This window comes from Crotalus tigris, unplaced genomic scaffold (genome assembly GCF_016545835.1).
Source record: "Crotalus tigris isolate CLP2741 ecotype Arizona unplaced genomic scaffold, ASM1654583v1 scf7180000024350.909852, whole genome shotgun sequence".
In the NCBI taxonomy this organism is placed as follows: domain Eukaryota; kingdom Metazoa; phylum Chordata; class Lepidosauria; order Squamata; family Viperidae; genus Crotalus; species Crotalus tigris.
Genome location: NW_024100519.1, coordinates 427,801 through 449,479, shown reverse-complemented (window position 1 = coordinate 449,479; position 21,679 = coordinate 427,801). Strand labels below are relative to the sequence as shown.

The 21,679-nt window shown below is 43.6% G+C and overlaps 1 protein-coding gene across 13 annotated transcripts in view; it reads left to right on the top strand.

Moving 5' to 3' along the window:
- Positions 1-21,679, top strand: part of KCNT1 (potassium sodium-activated channel subfamily T member 1) — a 78,923-nt gene that overhangs the window by 46,021 nt on the left and 11,223 nt on the right. For 7 of the 13 annotated variants that reach the window (XM_039327116.1, XM_039327118.1, XM_039327125.1 and 4 more), the window contains 21 exons: positions 191-355; positions 1,242-1,378; positions 2,029-2,092; positions 2,710-2,818; positions 3,796-3,904; positions 4,254-4,403; positions 4,490-4,725; positions 5,191-5,407; positions 7,002-7,107; positions 7,258-7,430; positions 8,691-8,762; positions 9,723-9,857; positions 10,599-10,710; positions 11,124-11,225; positions 11,854-11,937; positions 12,230-12,358; positions 13,392-13,412; positions 14,451-14,757; positions 17,232-17,294; positions 19,265-19,349; positions 20,721-21,218. In XM_039327116.1, coding sequence (XP_039183050.1) covers positions 191-355; positions 1,242-1,378; positions 2,029-2,092; positions 2,710-2,818; positions 3,796-3,904; positions 4,254-4,403; positions 4,490-4,725; positions 5,191-5,407; positions 7,002-7,107; positions 7,258-7,430; positions 8,691-8,762; positions 9,723-9,857; positions 10,599-10,710; positions 11,124-11,225; positions 11,854-11,937; positions 12,230-12,358; positions 13,392-13,412; positions 14,451-14,757; positions 17,232-17,294; positions 19,265-19,349; positions 20,721-20,832 — 2,688 coding nt within the window. In that variant the 3' untranslated portion in view covers positions 20,833-21,218. Of the gene's footprint in view, positions 1-190; positions 356-1,241; positions 1,379-2,028; positions 2,093-2,709; positions 2,819-3,795; positions 3,905-4,253; positions 4,404-4,489; positions 4,726-5,190; positions 5,408-7,001; positions 7,108-7,257; positions 7,431-8,690; positions 8,763-9,722; positions 9,858-10,598; positions 10,711-11,123; positions 11,226-11,853; positions 11,938-12,229; positions 12,359-13,391; positions 13,413-14,450; positions 14,758-17,231; positions 17,295-19,264; positions 19,350-20,720; positions 21,219-21,247; positions 21,361-21,679 lie in introns of those variants that run through there. The other 6 variants (XM_039327121.1, XM_039327119.1, XM_039327126.1 and 3 more) reach the window with 4 other exon arrangements.

Genomic DNA, 21,679 nt, shown 5'->3' with positions numbered 1-21,679 from the left:
TTTGGAGTGAGGCAGCAGAGATGTTCAAGGAGAACCTCTAACCACCAGAGCACTGCTCCCAGACCCCTGATCTTTCTCCATCAAGGAGAACCTTAACCAACAGGGCACTCTGCCCAGATCCTTGCAGAAGATCTGCTTTTGAAACCGCCTGCTTGGGTTGTTGTTGTTGTTGTTGTTGTTTTGCTTACAGTTTGAAGAGCTGGTGTACCTGTGGATGGAACGGCAGAAGTCAGGAGGAAATTACAGCCGCCATCGGGCCCAGACGGAAAAGCATGTTGTTCTTTGTGTCAGCTCTCTCAAGATAGATCTGCTTATGGACTTCCTGAACGAGTTCTACGCTCATCCCAGGCTGCAGGTGAATGTTTGGTTGGCTGGGAGGCAGGCTTAGAAAATTTGAGTTTCTTCATGGGTGGGAAGCTAAGCTGGGTTCAGAAATTCTGCTTGTCCTTTTCAGGATTATCTAAAAAAAGGTTACATCATGGGAACTGGACCAAAGTTTATTAAATTGAGACGTTTTGTTACACATCCAAGTAGCTTCTTCCGTCCAAATGAAAACACTGTGCCTAACCGAAAGTTTTCATTTGGACTGAAGAAGTAACTTGGATGAGTAGCAAAACATCTCAGGTTAATGTCTGTGGAGATTCTCCATCATCCAGGTCATGGTTGTTATTGGTGGAGGATGGAAGGATTTATACTCCTTGCAGACAGCTGGTCATTTGCCTTCTTTTAGAGAGTGGTTGAGGCCACTTGGAGGTTTACCTATGTTTTGCTTCTCATCCAAGGAGCTTCTTCGGCTCCAACTGAGTGGTGGGGAAAGGAAGGATTTATACTCCTTGCAGACAGCTGGTTGTTTGCATCCTTTTAGAGAGTCATTGAGGCCACTTGGAGGTTTACCTGCATCCTCAGGGTCACCTGAGTAGTGCAAAGGGGTATGAAGCCTTCTTGTCTTCTGTCTTGGGTTCTTTCTCTGTTGGAGACAGACATGGGCTGTTGGGGATGAGTCTGGGTTGTGCGCATCTCAGACTGAAGCTCAATGGTTCCTGCAGTCTGCAATGTTTTCTGGAAATCCGTTCACACTCTCGCTCCCTTCAAAGGGGATTCATGCCAAAGCGCAGGGCTAAACGTTTATGGAGATCCTCAGTCATCTCAGTTTAATAAACTTTCATCTGGTTGGTCCATGATCTCACCTTCTTTAGATACTTTCAGCTGGAGGGTTGAGTTTTCATTTCTATACCTTTCAGGACTACTACGTGGTCATCCTTTGCCCTACAGAAATGGACATCCAGGTGCGCCGGGTGCTTCAGATTCCCTTGTGGTCCCAGCGGGTGATCTATCTCCAGGGATCTGCCCTGAAGGATCAGGATCTCATGCGAGCAAAGTGAGTTGGAAAGTGGAAAGCAGATTTTAGTTCCAACAAGTTGTCTCCTTTCACTGGACATGTTTTTGGGGGGAGAGGTCAAACAGAAACAGTCCACTAACAACACAGGCAAGTCCTTACAACAGTTCATTTAGCATCCATAACAGCACTGAAAAAAGGTCACAGTTACGATTTTTACAGCATCCCCGTGGGCCACCTGATCAAAATTTGCTGGGCAACAGACTCGTATTTATGAAGGTTGCCATGTTCCAGGGTGATGTGATTCTCCCCCTTGTGACCTTCTGGACAAGCAAAGCTGATGGGGAAGGCCAGATTCACGTAACAACCCGTCTCACTAATTTAACAACTGCAGCGATTTGGTTAACAACAGTGGCAAGGAAAGTTGTAAAATGGGGCGAAACTCACTTCACCAACGTCTCACTGAGCAGCAGAAATTTGCTAAGGATTGGGGGACTATCGCCATCATTACCAGAAAGAAGATTAAATGGATTTTTTTGGGAAATACGGATTTGGGGAGAAATGGGTTTGAAGGGGGAAAAAAACATGACTTGAATTTTATTAATCTATTAAATATGGTTTCCCCTTTCCAGGTGTATTTCCAGTTTAACTTCCCAGCAGAATTGGATTAAAAGAACCCTTTATATTTGCAGGATGGACAACGGCGAAGCTTGCTTCATTCTGAGCAGTCGAAATGAAGTGGACCGCACAGCTGCCGTAAGTCACAGAACAGAACGACAACGTGATTAAGCCCAGGAAGGGAGAAAGGGGCTTTGCCAAGGATTGCTTATACATCCTCTTGGAAATGCTAATAATTCTAATAATTTGGACCTTCCTAAAACTTCTTCCCAGGCCAACGCTGCTGCAGAGAATGCAAAACTACCAGGGACCATTTCTAAGTAGGATGTCCTGGTTCCAACAGATGAAACTCTTCAAAAGAACTTTGAGTCATTGCTTACCTTAAAGAATCTTTTATTCGAGTAGCATAATATCGGCACTGCATAATCGAAGGCCAAAACTGAATTCCCCTCCTCCAATTAACAGTCATAAATCACATTCCCCAATTAGCTTGAAGCACAGGCTTCCTCTCCAGTTCTCCAGCCCACCAATTCCTTATCAGCTCTGGTTACAATAACCTTGATTCTCACGCTAGGTTTAGTGTTGTTATGTCTAGCTGGACTCTCATTCACATCCCTCCCTCCCTCCCTCTCAGCATCATCTAACTCTAAAAGCGAAAGGAAAAAAAAGATGGCTACATTTCCATCTGTTGTCAATGCAAAAACATCCGATGTTAGCAGAGTTGACATAGGACTTTTGTGCTCATTTTTCTGTAGGATCATCAAACCATTCTAAGAGCTTGGGCAGTGAAAGACTTTGCTCCTAACTGTCCCCTCTACGTTCAGATTTTGAAGCCGGAGAATAAATTCCATGTCAAGTTTGCAGGTAGGACTTTTCTGCCCATCTGTCCGATGCTCGTTAATCCAACTCAAAACAGGAAGAAAAAAAAAACATTTCTCTGTATGGGAAAGGCTGGATGGTATACAATGTGTTTTCAGTCCTTTTCCAGCCAGCAAATGAGCAACTGGGCTATAAAAAGAAAACCTAATGATTTGGCATCTGCAAACATATAAAACAGAGTTTATTGTCTCAGACACAACTAGTTAATTTATCTGGAACATTTGGGAGGGGGTTAGACAGTTCCATTTGCACATACCACACTGGTCACAAGCTCAGGGGCTTTATTTTTCTGTTCAGTGTCTGTGACTCTCGCTCTTCTCTACCCTATTTTTTAAAAGTTATCTAAAACTTTTAATTTGCAATAGATCTCTTTTCAGCTCTCAGAAGCAGGGAAAATGTCCCCGCAGGGCTTTTGGTTAGGGTATCCTTCAACTTAATTAAGATAAAGTGAAGAAAAAAAAATCAGACTTTATAGTTTAGCTCTTTGAAAATCCAGAAGAGCGACTGATCTATTAAAAACATGCCAGACTCTTCGATAGACTGTGTGAAGTGACAAATTGACGGTTTTGGGTGATGGAGGGGACATAACACTGGGAAGGGGTCTTGTATGGCAAGTTGTGACTGTATACACTTGGGGAAAAATTAAATGAAGGCGTAGGTTCTCGCCAGGAAAAAAAAAAAAAAAGGAAAGCAACGACTTCACATTTTTCAGCTGTTCTTACAGCGGTAGCAAAAGGCACTTTTTAAATTTATCCACCACCATTTACTATAGAAACAGCATTTTTTTTTTTATTCTAGGGTGGTTTGCAAAGACAAAACAAGTCAAAATCGCAAAATGCAAATCCTTGAAAGTGTCACACTTTGAAGCAGCAAAGACATTTTTTAAACAACTTACCAAAGGGATTATGCTGGAAATTTAAAATGATGCTTCGGAATATGAAAGGGCCTGTTTTTGATTTCAGATCATGTGGTCTGTGAAGAGGAATGCAAATACGCCATGCTGGCCCTCAATTGTGTCTGCCCAGCTACCTCTACTCTTATTACCCTTCTTGTCCATACCTCCAGAGGGCAGTAAGTAGTTAAAAAAAAAACTGTTGACGTACCGGTCAGTTTCTCACTCAGGCAAATGTGTGACCCAACTTAAAAGAAGTTGAAGGTCAAGCCTGAGAAATCAGAAAATTCAGACAGTTCAAATTAGTATAAAGATTTATTGCAAGCTGAAGCTCTCTGCAAGAGTCTGAACCACAGATTAAATTGCCGTCTGGCACTTTGCGATAAATAAGTGAGGTTTGGGTTGCAGTTTGGGCACTCGGTCTCTCAAAGGTTCGCCATCACTGGTAAAGGGTTTCCTCCTTGAGCAGGGGGTTGGACTAGATGACCTCCAGGCTCCCTTCCAACTCTGCTCTTCTGTTACTTCCAGGGAAGGCCAGGAATCTCCAGAGCAGTGGCAAAGAATGTACGGGCGCTGCTCGGGCAATGAGGTCTACCACATCCGCATGGGCGACAGCAAGTTTTTCATGGAGTACGAAGGGAAGAGCTTCACCTACGCGTCCTTCCACGCTCACAAAAAGTAAGCAGAAAAGCTGGATTTCTTACTCAATCTCGGGAGGATTTGTCGAGAAGTAGATCCGAAAGGAGCCTTTATCCTCCGGTCAGGTACGGGGTCTGCTTGATGGGCGTGAAGAAGGAGAATAAGAGCATCCTTCTCAACCCGGGACCACGGCACATCATGACTGCATCTGATACCTGCTTCTACATCAACATCACCAAAGAGGAGAACTCGGCCTTCATCTTTAAGCAGGAAGAGAAGCAGAAACAGAAGCTGTTTATGGGCAAAGGAATCTATGACGGGCCGTCGAGACTGCCGGTCCATAGCATCATCGCTAGCATGGGTGAGCTGTTCTACTTTCTCTCGGTCTGCCCTGGTGGAATCTCCAGCCAGACTGGAGGGAGGCGTTAAGAGGGGACTGAGCTCAGAATCCTTGCGTGGCTGAAAGTGGCACAGAATTCATGGAGCCTTTGCAGTCAAGTCTGGAGAGATTCTTGTAACAAACAACAAAGCTCCTGCTTAACCCAAAGGTGCTTCTTCAGGAGGCAACTGGACTTCCTTCTTTTGCTTTGAAGATGTTTTGCTTCTCATCCAAGAAGCTTTTTCAGGCTCTGACTGGATGGTGGGGAGCTGGAGAAGCTTCTTGGAGGAGAAGTGAAACATCTTCAGAGAAAAACAAGAAGTCCAGTTGCCTCCTGAAAAAAAAAACACCTTTGGGCCAACCATGACCTGGATGACTGAGATTCTCCAGAGACATAATAGCTCCTGCTTCAGACCAGCAACTGATGTCTCCTCTCCTTCTGTCCAGGCACGGTGGCCATGGACCTGCAGAACACAGAATGCCATCCCAATCACAGCTCCAAGTTAACGTTGCCAGCCGAGAACGGATCAGGAAAAAGGAGGCCCAGCATCGCCCCGGTTCTGGAGCTGGCAGATGCCTCTTCTCTTCTCCCCTGCGACATGCTCAGTGACCAATCCGAGGATGAGGTGACTCAGTCCGATGACGACGGCCTGACCATCATAGAGTGAGTGCTTTGGATCCTCCCCAGAAGGAGCCTAAACACACACAGCCATGCAAACACCCACACAAACACACACCCCTGAAACCTAGCCCATCAGGGAAACCATGCCTGCCTGGTCCAAACTCTTTTGGAACTTTGCTCCATGTCTTCCCATAATTATTTTGAAAATAACTTAGCACTCCTATCTGCCGTCGTGATAATCTTACCTTCCTCTCAATCTTAAAACTCGTTTTATTCACCGATTCTCTTAGATTTTCCACGTTCGCGTTCGTTGTTAAACGTCTTCGTCTGGTGTTTTATTCCTCTTAAAACCTGCAAATGTACCAAATTCTTTTAATCTGTCCATTAATACTTTGATTCTCTTTGAAACCATTTTAAAAAAAAGTGTTTTGAGAAGCAATGGCGCATGCAGTCTCTGCCAAGGTTGTGTTCAGAGCATTAAAAGAGACTCAGTGTGATTTCGGCATTCAGATTTCCTGTAAGTGCCGCCATGCAAATTTTCTATTATTTACTTCCCAGTAGGAGCCTATTTGCATACATTAACCTCCGCTTAATGGTTTATTTCAGCTCCGTTTTCTTAGCTCCCACCAGATGAGCTGTCAAAAAAAAATATCGGGAGGCAATCCAGAGTTTATTTGACTAAGGTGGAACAGCGGCTCCATCTGGTGGGATGAAGTGGAACTGTTTTGATGCTCTCCTTCCACATCCTTGAAAATGAAGCTCGGGCTCAGCTGAAAGGCAGCCCATTCCTCTCCAAATTGTTCAGTTTTGGTCTGTGTGGAGTTCTATTAAAAGGTGTGGGGGAACTTGTGAAGTCCAGTTGAGCAAGATGTCCTTCTACATTTCCCAAGTTCTACTGAACATCAGTAGAAACCTTTGCAAGAAACCCAACAAAAGTCATAAAGGCTATGGAGGCTAAATCTTATGAGGGAGCTAACCTGTCTGATCCACTATCTAATCAATTGGTGGTGGTGGTGGTGGGGAAACTTGATAAGTATCTTACAGTTCTTGAGGGACTGTCATAGAGCAGAGGGGATTGACTTCTCCTCCAAAGCACCAGAGGACAAGGCAAGATGCTTGTTAAGGAGATAACCTAGAAGTAAGGAGGAATTTCCCGACAGTGAGAACAATTAACTAATGGAAGAGCTTGTCTCTTGGAGTTGTGAGTGCTCCGTCGGTGGAAGTTTTCAAAAATAGACTGGACAATCTTTTGACTGGAATGGTATAAGCTCTCCTGGAGGTTGGACTAGAAGATCTCTGAGGTCCATTCCAGCCCTTAGAGCAGGGGTCTTCAAACTCGGCCTTTTTATGATTTGTGGACTTCAACTCCCAAAGTTCCTCAGCCAGCATGCCTGGCTGAGGAATTCTGGGAGTTGAAGTCCACGAGTCATAAAAGGGACTGAGTTTGAAGACCCCTGGTTTAAACCATGGAGGAAACTGTAAAAGGGATGCCTGGAGAGATTCTCTGTTGAAGTCCACAAGTTATAAAAGGACCAAGTTGGAAGACCCCTGCCTTAGAGTTTACGTACTATGCTCCAGACGAAAAAGATGGCTCAAATCTTCATCTCTCTCTCTCTCTCTCTTTTTTTTTTAAAAGGTATGTGAAAGGGTACCCTCCCAACTCACCTTACATTGGAAGTTCTCCCACCCTCTGCCATCTTTTACCTGTCAAGGCACCGTTCTGTTGCTTACGTCTGGACAAGGTAAAAGGCCACTTCTGAAGGTTCCAAATTGGAACGGTATCTTTGTGCTCAATTAATATGCCTCAACTTTGGAGTCAAAGACTGACCCTGAACCCTAGCCTATTCTCAACTTCCTCACAACGAAGGACATTTGTGGTGCTGTGTTTCCAGGGCTGCAAGCACAACAGTTACGAAGACGCAAAGGCCTACGGCTTTAAGAACAAGTTGATCATTGTGTCGGCGGAGACGGCGGGCAACGGCCTGTATAATTTTATTGTCCCTCTTCGAGCGTATTATCGTTCACGGAAGGAGTTGAATCCGATCGTGCTGCTGCTGGACAACAAGCAAGTGCCTTGTTTTCTTTTCTTTTCTTTTTTTCTCCAGATGATTTCTCTTGAACACACAGCATGCTGTGTCACTGTTCCATGTATAAACACAGGCACAACATTTATAGTAGAGAATCAGAATGCCAGCAAGAAGGAATCTGCAACTGAACTGAGTCATCCTTAAAAAGCGTAGGGAACTCAAACAATGCTGTGACGAGGCTGAAGTTGCATCAAATAAATTGTGTGTGTGTGTGGGGGGGGGAAATGGGTCTCTCCAATTTCTTCTTTCCCTCCCTCTGGTGGAATTTGGTTTCCATCCGTCCCTGAGTTTAGGAGTGAAACTGGAGTCACTAGTGGAGAGGAAAGCAGATCCTCCTTAAAATTTGGCAGTATTTATCTAGTAGTCTGGCCGAGGGTCAAATTAAATTGATTTATAGGTCCTAGGAATCTTCTCAGCTAACAGTTAGTAGCTGCTTGGAGTTAGATAAGGCTCCAGGGAATTCAAGGGAGAATGGATTTAATTCCTTTGTGGCTAAGTAGGGATTCTAGGCTGATCCCTCTTTTAACTCCGACCCCAGCTTCTGCCATTCCTTCTCCTACAAGTAGTTATGCAGTGTGCGCTTTAGTCTGGCGAGATTAAGAAACCAGAAAGGACCCCATGAACTGATCAGAGTGGTATGTTTATTGTTGCTTACCTATAGACAGGAATCTTGCCAGGCTAAACTCTTAATTCAGCTCCAGATTTCTCCATATTACCCTATCTTTGTGCTCAGTAATTGAGGGCACGAATGGAAGCTGTTCTGCTCAGTTTACTGCCCGTAGGAAAACTCGGCTACTTGTGGGATCTGAATGATGATCAAGTTATCCATGATAGGTCTTCATTGGGGAGGGGGGCCCTCTGTCAGCTGAGTGTATTGTACCACATTAAATACAATGAATACTTTCTGGAGTTATGGAGGCTCCATCACTGGATGTGTTCAAGAAAAGATTGACAACCACTTATCCCAGCTGGTACTCCAGCTTTGGGCTAGAGGACCTGCAAGGTCCCTTCCAGACCTAGTCCATAAATTAATTCTTGAGGTTCACCTTTGAGGAATAATGCAGTGATGTATAAACACATTTGTTTAGGGGATTAGGAATGGATTTTCCAAAACCAGACAAGATACATCTCTGCTTCAAGAGCTTAAGAATTAGAAAGAGCACATTTAGAAAGGAATAAGAATGTTAATGGAATTGAACCTGATTTTTTCTTTTTCGGTCTCCGTTGTTGTTTTTTAGACCTGACCATCACTTCTTGGAAGCCATCTGTTGTTTTCCAATGGTTTATTACATGGAAGGTACAATTGATAAGTAAGTGTCTTCTTCTGTGTCCCATAATGTTAAAATCCATCTGCCTTATGCTGGAAGGTGTAGGAGACGACCAGGCTGAGCTGGAGGGAAGAGTCAAACGTATCATCAGTCATGAGTCCCTGCGTGCCTGCAAGAGATCTAAGTCCACTCCACCTTGAATGCCTCTCTTATCTCCCGCTCATTTCCCTTAACCGTTAGTTGACCAGGTCCTTGTAGAGAGCTTAAGCTTGCAATAAATTTTTATATTCATTTGTACTGCCTGAACCTCATTTCCCTGGAGTTTGACATTAATCTGTCCAACCTCAGGCCCAGCCTGATCATCTCCTACAGAAGGATAAGGATTTAGGAGTTGTGGGTTGTTTTTCTTAGCGCTGATATTCTGTGTATTGTTTGTTTCCTTCTTTCTCTTCTTCCCATTTCTTTCTTCTTTATATGCTTTCCTTTATACCTTAAACCTGTATGCCCCTCTTGGCAATAAGCTGCCTAACAAATTCCCAGAAGGATAATATATATATATATATATAAAAACCAGATTGCAAATAATTAAATGCAGTTATTGTCCATGGGTCAATAACTACAGTTCTGTCCTGGGTCAATGTCTAAAACTCTCTAAGAGAAATGGACTTTCTCTGTTGAGCCCAAATGAAGTTTTATTAGTGGGAAGCAATTAGTCCCAGTTTAGCTAAACCCAAAGTATGATTTGAGGAAAACAACAACAACAAAAAACAGAAGGCCAAGAATCATGTTCATGATTTTATATGGAATTGCCAAAAAGAGCAAATCAATAGATAGAAACATTTTGCATCTGAAATTGCGTGACTTGAGGAATAGAAAATGATCCAAAAAATGAACCGGGGCTTTATTTCTAGGAATATTCTTTTCAGTTCAGCTTAGATGCGTGGAAGAACTTGATCTTAATGGTTTCCTCTTTCTTTGGGGGGGGGAAAACATCTCTTACAGCCTTGATAGTTTGCTGCAATGTGGCATTATTTACGCGGACAATTTGGTGGTGGTGGACAAAGAAAGCACCATGAGCGCAGAGGAAGATTACATGGCCGATGCCAAGACTATTGTCAATGTCCAGACCATGTTCAGGTGAGGCAGCGAGAGCTTCCAGCATGCAGACCTGGTTCCCTTGTGTAACAAAATAGATCCACTGATCTTCTGTGTTCAGAAGCAGCTCAGAATGACTGGGAATCGAGTTACAGGCTTCCTCGTCCTGTCCAATTTTCAGACACTGCCTGGACAAGTCCTTGAAGTTTTCTTGGCACATTTTTTTTTCAGAAGTGGTTTGCCATTGCCTCTTTCCTAGTGTGATTGGCCCAAAGTCAGCCAATTGGGTGATTGTGCCTAAGGCAGGACTAGAACTCACCGTCTCCTGGTGATTGGCCCAAAGTCAGCCAGCTGGCTTTCATGCCTAAGAGCAGGACTAGAACTCACCGTCTCCTGGGGATTGACCCAAAGTCAGCCAGCTGGCTTTCATGCCTAAGATGGGACTAGAACTCACCATCTCCTGGTGATTGGCCATAAGTCAGCCAACTGGCTTTCACGCCTAAGATGGGACTAGAACTCACCCTCTCCTGGTGATTGGCCATAAGACACCCAGTTGGATTTGTGCCTAAGGCAAGACTAGAACTCACAATCTCCTGCTTTTTAGCCTGAACCCTTAATCAGTACATGAAAGTGGTTTTTCACCATTTTACATACCTCTCCCTAAAACACCTGGTTAGTTTCTTCTGAGGATGAATGACTAAAGACTAAAGAAGACCCTTGGTTTGATTAAATATGTTTTTCAGATCTTTACAAAAGATTATCACTTTTTCCCCCCCTTTCCAGACTTTTTCCAAGTCTGAGTATCATTACTGAATTGACCCATCCATCCAACATGAGGTTTATGCAATTCCGGGCAAAGGACAGCTACTCGTTGGCCCTTTCCAAGCTGGAGAAGGTAATTAAACAATACAAATGCATAACTCCAGGTGTGCAATAAAAGCACACCAAGCTTTTGGCTTTGAGGTTGTCCAGTAGGCTGATTTGTTGTTGCTGTTGTTCTGGTCTCCTATCGCCCTTCAAAGAAGCTAGAATTTGTGAACATATTCCTGGATTCTGAGCTTCACACATCCTGAAAAATTGGACAGTGGTCTCTTGTGGCGACACAATGATTCCAAATTGATGACATGCTTAACTCCGCCTTCCAGCTTAACCTGCTGTTCTCCTATACATGGATAATAGTGTAAAGGTCTTCTTATGAGCTTCCTAGATTTATTGATCAAATTCTCATTGGAGACAGGAATACTGGCCCGCTCTGAAAAAAAAACCCAGCTATTTTTATCCTGTTCTGTAATCTTGTCTCCTGCACAGAAAGAACGAGAAAACGGCTCCAACTTGGCTTTTATGTTCCGCCTCCCGTTTGCTGCTGGCCGTGTTTTCAGCATCAGCATGTTAGATACGCTCCTTTACCAGGTCAGAAAAAGGAACAAGTTGGATATTTATTTATTTGTTTTTTTTTAAAAAACACCCTTCTTTCCAAAGCCAACTACTCAGATCCTTCATAGGCAGGCCTTCTGTTCCACTTTGCAAGCAGTTCCATGCTGAATCATGGTGATGGAGGATGAAGGTACTGAGACAGGAAGACCTCAAAAGGAAGTGATTCTGAAGAAGACTTTGACCTGGGACCAAAATAAAATCATGTTTGTCTTTAGTTCTAGCTCCAGATTAGAAAAGATGGGTTTCTTGGCTTGTGGGCGGAAACAGAAGTTTGGTTTTTTTTTAAATCATCATCAATGAATCATTTCAGACGCTGACTTGAGTCTAACTTGTCAACATTATAATACTGTTGAAGGAGAATCTTTGTAGCTCTGGGTTGAAATGAGGGGTCCTTGGTGCTCTCTGAGCTTGGTGGTTTCCTTGCAGATGTTTCATGACCCTAACTAGATAACATTATCAGCGTAGCAATAATGATGTTACCTAGTTTGGGTCATGAAATGTCTGCAAGAAGAACAAGCAAGCTCAGAGAGCGCCAGGACCCCTCATTATAGCTCTAGCTTCCGTTCCCACCAAAAAGACTGATGGATGCCTTTCTTCTTTTCAGTCCTTCGTGAAAGATTATATGATCACCATCACGAGATTATTACTCGGCCTGGATACAACGCCTGGGTCTGGTTACCTCTGTGCAGTAAGTGTGTTTTCCTGCTGTTTGGTGATTTGACTTTTCCCTCGGCTGCTTCAAGGGAGAGTTAGTTTTCTCTCCAAATATCTCTAAAATGGGCTTAGGTCATAGGTTTGCCCTACCTTGGATCTACTCATTGGGGGCATCGTGAGGGAGAAGATTCCTAGAATACCTCCCTTAAATCTATCTTCAGTAGGGAGAGTAGCGTAATTTAATCCGTAATCTACTATCAATCATGCCTTCTTTTTTCTTTTCTCTCCTTTGCTTCTTCGCGTTCTTTTGTGGCTTTATCTGACAGATGAAAATAACGGAAGATGAACTCTGGATCCGATCCTACGGACGTCTCTTTCAAAAGTTGTGCTCTTCCAGCGCGGAGATCCCCATTGGCATCTACAGGACTGAATCGCACATGTTCTCCACCACAGATGTAAGAAACCAACAAAGTGCAACTCTCTTTTTTTTACAGGATCTCTGCATCCTAAGAGGATCCTCAGCAAGCAGGCAGGGCTTGTCATCCGATGGTAGAATCGCTTAACAGAACAGAATAACAGAGCTGGAAGGGACCTTGGAGGTCTTCTAATCCAGCCCCCTGCTCAAGCAAGAGAACCTTTACCATTGCAGACAAATGGACGTCCAGTCTCTTCTTAAAAATGTCCAGTAATGGAGCACCCACAACTTCTGGAGGGAAGCCCTTCCACTGATTAATTGTCCTCACCCTTAGAAAGTTTCTCCTTAATTCCAGGTTGCTTCTCTCCTTGATTAGTTTCCATCTGTTGCTTCTTGTCCTGCCTTCTAGTGCTTTGGAGAATAGCTTGGCACCCCCCCCCCCCTTCTTTGTAGCAGCCCCTCAAATATTGGAACACTGCTATCATGTCACTCTTAGTCCTTTTCATTAAACTGGACATACCCAATTCCAGCAACAATTCTTTAAAGAATTACAAGCATCTTGAGACATATGTTGCCATATCACATGGTTGATTGATTTAGGCTTTTTAGGATTCAGAAATGTTAAGAAATTAAAGAACAGCCTATTCATTAGCACAGTAATAAGACAACATTTAAAGATTGCTCCAAATTAAAATAGGCATCTATAGAATAGATATACTATACTATATCCTATATAGTGTATATAGTATACTATATAATACTTTCTGGGAGGGGGGCAAACTATAGTGTTCCATAAGGTTGGAAGCTGCCTTAGAGATCCTCAAGCCAGATCCCAGCAGGAGATCCATTTATACTTTCAGGCTGATGTACATTTCAGAGGATGCTATAAACAGTGCAATAAAAGAGCTATGGATCCCAGCCAATGTTTTCGCCCATCCGCCCTTCAGCAAAAGGGAGAATGGGTGGTCTGTATTGTTTTCAAGATCATGTGTCAAGTTTTTCCTCTTTTTTTCTTTCTCTTTCTTTTCTCTGTCCTGTCGTTCCCTCCCCCTCCATCCCAACCCCAACCCCAGCCTCATGATATCAGAACACAGGTGAGTATGAGGCATTTATTTTCAATGTTGGCTTCTTCAAGTCTAAAGCCAATCCAGATGGAGGGAACTCAGGGAAAGGATCCCACAACATGCTTAACCTTTGTACAGATAACACACTGTGCTCCAACATGGAAACCATGTGTGTCACGGTTCTGACAGATGAAACTCTTCAAAAGAACTTTGAGGCATTGTTTACCTTAAAGAATCTTTTATTCAAGAAACAAAGTATTGGCACTACAAAAAATGAATTCTCCTCCCCTGAGCACCTAGTATCAAAGCACAATTCCCTCCTCCAATTAACAGTCATAAATCATATTCCCCAATTAGTTTGAAGCCCGGGCCTCCTCTCCAGTTCTCCAGCCCACCAATTCCTTATCAGCTCTGGTTACAATAACCTTGATTCTCACGCTAGGTCTAGAGTTGTTATGTCTTGGCAAGATAAGTAAACAAGAGCAGGGCTCACCAAAACCCGTTGAATCTCTACCGGCCTGGTGCCATTTTAGCCAAGTCTAGCATGTTGTTCGATCCAGATGAATTCTAACTAATTCCACCTAAATCCTTTGGTCAACCATGGCTTTAATTGCCAACCGATCATCTCTTTTGAAAAGTTTCCTATTGTTATGGCTGATTAGTACTTTTGATAGACCTTTATAATTCCGTGGAATTGGAGGGGCTTTTTCCGGGAATCATCCTTGGGGCAATGGGACAACTCTTCATGACCAAACTGGCCATGGGAGAATTCAAGAATTCAATTTAATTATTTAAAACAGTTAAAAAAATTGTTTTGATTTTTGTCACTCGTTTCATTTTGTCCTTCTTTTGGCATCCTTTCATGACTCTGTTCCGCTATTTCTTTGATATTAGTGTAACTCTTGTCCCATGACAAGTTGGCCATGGTGAATTGACCCATGACAAGTTGGCCATGGTGAGTTGTCCCATGACAAGTTGACCACGGCAAGTTGGCTGTGGTGAGTTGCCGTAAACCCTCATCCCCAAGCGGTTGATGGCTTCCTTCTCCTGATCTTCCGGTGTTCCCAGTCAATTTCGATCAATGTGGAAGACTGCGAAGACCTCAAGGAAGGGAAGGAGACTTGGCACACCAAACCGCGCCACCATCACCGGAATTCGTGTCCTGCTGACCAGACGGAGCACCCTCTTCTCCGGAGAAAAAGCATGCAGTGGGCTCGGCGGCTGAGCAGGAAAGGAGCCAACAAGCAGACCTCCAAGACAGCCGAGTGGATCAACCAGCAGAGACTCAACCTCTATCGCCGGTCGGAAAGGCAGGAGCTGTCGGAGCTTGTGAAGAACCGCATGAAACATCTGGGCTTACCTACAACAGGGTACGGTAAGTGGTTCCCTCTGCTTGGGCCATCAAGGGAAAGGGCCTTCTTTGGTTCCCTCCCCCCCCCAACATGAAGCTTGGAATTCTTCTGCAATGATGAGTTGTCTTCTTAGTTTGTTCTCCTGTAACCAAGGCTCTTAGCTTTTAGGAGAACTTTCACTTCCTCCGCCCTGGGATCCTTTTCATGGGCTCCCTTCTGCTCCTAATATATTGATCCTTGGTGCTCTCTGAGCTGGGTGGCTTTCTTGCAGACATTTCATAACCCAAGTAGGTAACATCATCAGTGCCAGAAGGGAGGAGGAGGAGGAGGACTGTGGGGTCCTTGATGCTCTCTGAGCTTGATGGTTTTCTTGCAGACGTTTCATAACCCAACTAGGTAACATTATCAATACCAGAAGGGAGTGGGGCTTGCTTCCTGTTTCCTAGTTATGAATGAAACGTCTGCAAGGAAACAGCTAAGCTCAGAGAGCAGCAAGGACCCCTCTGTTCAACCCTGAACTAAAAATATTTCTATTAGTATTCGTTTAAGTATTGTTTACATTTCCCCAGCATGTCGGCTGAGGAATTCTGGGAGTTGGTGTCCACCATCTTAACATTGTCAAGTTTAAGAAACCGTGGCGCAAAACATTTATGCCCCATTCTTCAGCCTGAAAGATGTAGCAGCAGCTTCTGGAAGAGCTGATCCAGATAAATATTTGCAGTTCTACCACTGAAATGGAAAAAAAAAGGGGGGGAGGGAGAGAACGAGAAAGAGGGAAAGAAAGACGAGTCTGATCCCATCATTCCTTGTTCATTTCATTGTTCACATTCCATAGGTGGAGACTTTGGGAAGCCTTGCCGAGCCTTAAGATTTTCCTTGACATCCACTAAAACAATCTGAAAAGGAATTGTAGGATCAATGGGACCTAGAAGTGAAAAGATCCAGGGGGAAGAGAGAGAGAGAGAGAGAGAGAGAGAGAGAGAGAGAGAGAGAGAGAGAGAGAGAGAGAGAGAGATCAGAAAAATTAAACGCTCTTTTACTGTCTCTGTATTTTAGCCATTGAATCTTCCCATCACCGCTATAATATAAGCACTATAGGGAAATAACTCTTAAGTTAGAGACCTCAGGGGAAAAAAAGTTTCTCTTTCTTTTTCATTCTGATGAAAACCTTTTCATTCCAATCCCCTTTCCTTTTGCAGAATTCTTTTGAGCCATTTTTTTTCTTTGTTACCTGCTTCTACTTCTGCTATCAAAGATTGTGGTGCCCTGAATTTCCTGGTCTGTAAAATTTCTTTGCTCCAAATTGAGCCACGCAAAACCTGAATCGTTGGCTCATGCCCCCCCCCCCCATAGCCAGCCCTCTTGTGATTTTTCTGGATGTGCCCTAAAAGAAAGACACGTGCGCCACTCATTTGGATTCTTGCCTTGAGCAAAAGCCAAGTGCTCTGGGACTAGCTTGCTCCATAGCAAAATAACCGTTTTCCAGAGTTCATGCATAACAAAGTCTCATTTACTAAAGTCCCTAGGGATATTAACACTTTTGGGGGGGGTCCTTGCCCATTTGCCTGAAATAGGTAGGGGTGGATGGTTTGCTGGTGTTAAAGGACTCTTAAGGACTCTTTGCAATCTCTTTTTAAATGTCCTCAATATTCCTTCTCAAGTAGGAAGCAAGGGGGGGTCTTTATCCAGGTCTCCATCCAAGCTTTGATGGGGCTGGGCTTAGGCAAATTGGCCAAAATTTAATTTAGGGGAAGCCGGCCCCTTAGCTGAGAAGTCTACAAAGCTGAAAATGGATGAAATTTTAATTTTTAAAAAAGCTGGCCCTTTACCCACAACATCTGCAAAGCAGAAAATTGACAGGATGGAATCGCCAAATACTTGCAAGGACTGGAAAAAGAACAGAATAAGAGAGCTGGAAGGGACCTTGGAGGTCTTCTAGTCCAACCCCCTGCTCAGGCAGGAAACCCTATGCCATCTCAGACAAATGGATGTCCAGTCTCTCTTAAAAACCTCCAGCGTTGGAACACCCACAATTTCTGGAGGCAACTTCTGTTCCACTGGTTTATTGTTCTCGCTGTCAGGAAATTTCTCCTTAGTTCTAGGTTGCTTCTCTCCTGGATTCCTTGTTGTGAGGACAAAGTCTATAGAATAAGCACTTGTTTAAATGAGATTGTCTGAAACCCTTTTTTATGACATGTCACCTGTTAGTTCATGCAAACACCATTAACACCCCCCCCGGCATCCCTTTTAATTTGCCTGCTCATCTTTTTGAACATATGTGTACATACATGTGATTTGGCCCATGTGACCACCGAATCTCGTTTTCTGAATACTTTTCTGAATCGCTGCTTGCTGATTTTTTTCTCTTCTCTTTCTCTCCTTTTATGTCTGTGCTGTGTTGTGTTCTCTTCTGTTTTTCTCCTTTCTTCCTTCCCTTCCCTCTATTTTGATTTCTGTTTCTTTCTTTCTTTCTTTTTTCCCTCTGTGTGCTCCGTAGAGGATGTAGCAAATTTAACAGCCTGTGATGTGATGAATCGAGTAAACCTTGGATATTTGCAAGGTAAAAATCTCTTTTCCTCTCTGAGTCAAGCTTGACTCAAGGTGTAGTCAAGTAACAAAGATGTCGCCCGTTCAATTCTTGGAGTAAAACACCTCTGTAGAAGATGCCACCCTGGGTTGATATTTTAAGAGCTAGCAAGATTAAAACACGGCAGTGTCCATATTTGAGGTGTCTCCTTGAGTGCAGACATGATTAAACAATACTCCATTCACCCCCCCCCAATATAGATAATCAAGGAACATTCTCATTAAAGATACATGACACCACAGTCAGAACTGAAAAAGCTCCTTGGATGAGTAGTGAAACATCTTCAAGGAAAAAAAAGCAAAGTCCAGTTGCCTTTTGAAAAAGCACTTTTGGGATAAGCGTGACCTGGAATGACTGAGATCCTCCATAGACATGACACCATAGGTAGCACAACTTGGTTTGTTTCATAGATGAGCTGCGTTCTTCCAATATGCCAGCATTAACTGTGATTAACTCAGCCTGCTTAGTTAGTCTGTGATGCAGCATCTCGGGCACACCAGGGAAATGAGTTGACGTTCGTCGCCAGGCCGAACGTGTTGTGTGAACATAAGGCAGGTTCCAACGGCACGGGGCTTCATCTTAGTTTGATGCAGGATCCAAGCCATTTGAGCAAACCAACCATGGCTTTTATTTTGATTTCCGTCTGCATGGGAAGGCAATCTTCTTACAGCTGTAAGCGTGGCTAAAGTTCTTCAGTTCCTCACGACTGATTTTGAAACGAAATAAAATATCCTTCCGTTCGTCCCAAACCAGCTTTGCAGTTTAGCCATTAACTTCACCGTGGAAATGAATGCAAGGCAGCGTTTTAACGACTCCCCATGGAAGAGACATTTTTCGACGCAATTAAGGAGCAATGAATGGAAAGAGCATTTGTTGTAAAGTTGCACCCAGCCAACTCAATGGCCTGTGCAGCTGACAGTCCATTAATCAAACCCTCTTAAAACCGAGTCAATGATTACTTGATCGGCATCTTCCAGGGCCCCTGTCTTCCCTGATGTAGCCATCTTTAAATTGACAGTATAGCTCAGTGGAACAGAATAACAAAGTTGGAACGGACCTTGAAGGTCTTCTAGTCCAACCCCTAACTCAAGCAAGAGACTGTATACCATTTCAGACAAATGGTTGTCCAATCTCTTCTTTAAAACCTCCAGTGATGGAGCACCCACAACTTCTGAAGGCAAGTTGCTCCACTGATTAATTGTTCTCACTGTCAGGCAATTTCTCCTTAGTTCCAGGTTGCTTCTCTCCTTGATCAGTTTCCATCCATTGCTTCTTGTCCTGCCTTCGGGTGCTTTGGAGAACAGGTTTGCCCCCTCTTCTTTGGGGCAGCCTTTTTTGCTTTCTATCAATAGCCTTTCCCAAGGAATTTCTGGAGAGAACCAAGAGGTTCCATATGCATGAGTATGTCTTACTAATATTTGTAATTTAATTGCCCAGATCTATAAGAGACAGAGAGATCTCCTTTGAAAGATGTAAGAACCAAGTTGGCTGTCCTTAAATAGCTGTGAGCTGCAGGCTTTTTTAAAAATACCTGTTGCCTTGTCTGAGCAACTGTGCCATTCTGATACATTAACCACCTTCTTCATTCTCTCATTGTCCTGTTTTTGTCCCCAGCTTCAATGTGGAGCATCCTATCACAGGCAGCGTGCCCATTTCTCAGATTCATTCAGCAATGCTGACCGTATCACTTCCCTTTGGAGAGGAGAGTGCACCCTAAATTATCTTTATCCAGAACGAGAAACAAGCCTGTAAGGTCCATGGGTTTTCCTCAAGCCTAGAGCCTCTGATGATAGACAGGAAAGAGGCATAGAAGGACCTGGGAGTTATTTATGATTGAGATCATTCAAAGTGTTCCCTAGCCCCAAAGGTTTGCCACTTTTCAGCTGGTTAGCTTTTTGCTTTGCCTGACCAGATGATCCCTTGACCGACTCTTTTTCTTCCAGATGAAATGAACGACCACCAGAACACCCTCTCCTACGTTCTCATCAATCCTCCCCCAGACACACGGCTGGAACTCAACGATATAGTGTACGTATGAAATTAATTCAGCATATTGTGGCTAATAATGTGGCCTGCAGAATGGGTGACTCAGTTCTGCATTTGAATTACAGAGAAAGGATGAGTCATTTGCATCCAAATTGGTGTATCAGGCCAGCGGGAGTCTTTAGAATGTGTCTTTTTCCAAGAGACACGTTCTTTAATCAAGGATAGCAATAGCAATAGCACTTGGACTTATATACCACTTCACAGCGCTTTTATAGTGGTTTACAGAGTCAGCAAATTGCCCCCCAGCAATCTGGGTCCTCATTTTACCCACCTCAGAAGGAGGGAAGGCTGAGTCAACCTTGAGGCAGTGAGGATCAAACTGCTGGCAGTGGGCAGAGTCAGCCTGTAATAGCATATTCTAACCACCGTGCCATTACGGCTATTATTTTTTCCATTATGTTCACATTTTTAAAACCGAAACTTAATCCATTTCCATGTTGATTTAATTGGCTTAGAAGTTTATCTGAGCACAAGTGAGGTGCTTTTCCCAAGCTTTAGTTCCTACACTTCATATTTTCTTTGCCAGCCTTATACCAGGATATCTATCTTTTTGTACCCTGTTTTTTCCCCAGTGCATCCAATGTTCCTGTGGTGTAGTTTTTAAATTGTAATTGTGTTAGAAAAGTCCAAGAAATATACTGAATATACTGAGCAAAAATGTGAGATATTTCTATGATAACTGTTACGCAAACTCTCTTTCACTTCTAGTTTGACTTGCCAAAGACTGGGCAGCATCAAGGTTAATAAGCTTCTTAATATAATGGAGGAAGTTGGTGATTTTAATTCAAAATTCTCCATCAAAGCAATTCCCTCTCCTTTTTATTTTACGCCGGACCACTTATGTCTTTTTGATAGCCCTTGATAGAGCTACTCTATCAAAGTCAGATGGGTGGCCAATACATTTTACAAATAAATAAATAACTTTAGAAAATTACTGGGTAAATCAGTAGTCTTGGACCCACAGGCAGTTTGGTGTGCCTGACCACCTTCCAGATGCTTTTTGGTGAGATGCCAAAATTACCTTGTAGCCCTTTTCTTGATGCTTTGTAATCTCGTGAAATCTGACTAGAGATTTTGGCTGGCTGGGGTGAGAGAGGACCTTGAACTATGGATCCCGAACTACGAAACTATGGGTCATCTGAAGAACCTTGGTGCTACCATCCACCTCAAGATATAAACTGAGCAAGTTTGACCTTAGACCAGAGTTTCTCAATCTTGGCAACTTGAAGAATCCAACTTTCCAGAATTCGTCAGTCGGCGAGGCTGGCTGGCTGGGGAATTCTGGGAGTTGAAATCCACGCATCTTCAAGGTTGAGAAACACTGCCCTAGACAACCTCTTCCTTTCTCCCCAGGTATTTAATACGACCGGACCCCCTAGCCCATGTGGAAAACGAAGGTCACAGTCAAAAGAGCAGCAGTCATAAGAACGCAAATCCTGAAACCCGAGACGAAACACAGCTCTGAGTAGCCTCCCTCTTCCCGCACGGAATACATCTCCTTGTTCATGCATGGAACTGCATCAAAACCATCAATAAACTTAGGAAGGGAAGAAGAGTTTTTTGCACTGAGCAGGTTTAAAAGAAGACTTGTTCAAGCTGGACTTCTGATTCAGGATCTGCAGAGCTGGTATGAATGACACCCTCCCCCCCACCCCCATTCCTGGTCTGGTTCTGGGTTCTCCTCCCAAAGGACTTCAGGTGGCTGGAGTAGTGGAGAACAAGAGGTAGCTCTTCTTGTAGACGGACCGTCCACACGCCACTTGGTTTTAAACTTTTCTATTGTTTCCGAGGGATGGTTGGGGTGGGGGAAGAAGAAAAAAACAACAATTAAAAATATACCACAACTCGTGAAAAATGTCCTCATTGGCATAAACCTACAGGGGCTCGCAGGTGACTGTGCGCCCTAGTAGAAGCCTCATCCAACTGGAGCAGAAAGAAGACCCAGCTCAAGCAATGCAGAAGGACATCAAGACTTAGAGCCTGTGTTCACAAGGTCAGTGACAAAACTAAATGGTTGCATTCACACTGTAGCAAAACTAAGTAAATTTGGCTTGGTTTGTAGGCGTAGCTTGGTTCAATTTTCTTTTTCAGTGACACAGCCCCAGGTGTGCATCGAGCAGTTGACTCTTAGGCAACCTCAGTTGAATGAACTAGCTCACTAACCCGGGTTAGGATGTCGTAGGAACACAGCCATGGCTTGCTAAATTATTTCTCTCTCAACCGAAGGCTGGGCAGGTGTGTTGTTGTGTGGCAACTTCCTTTCAAAGGCTGTTGGGTCAACGCAACATGTCATGTTCTGCGTGGAATCTGTT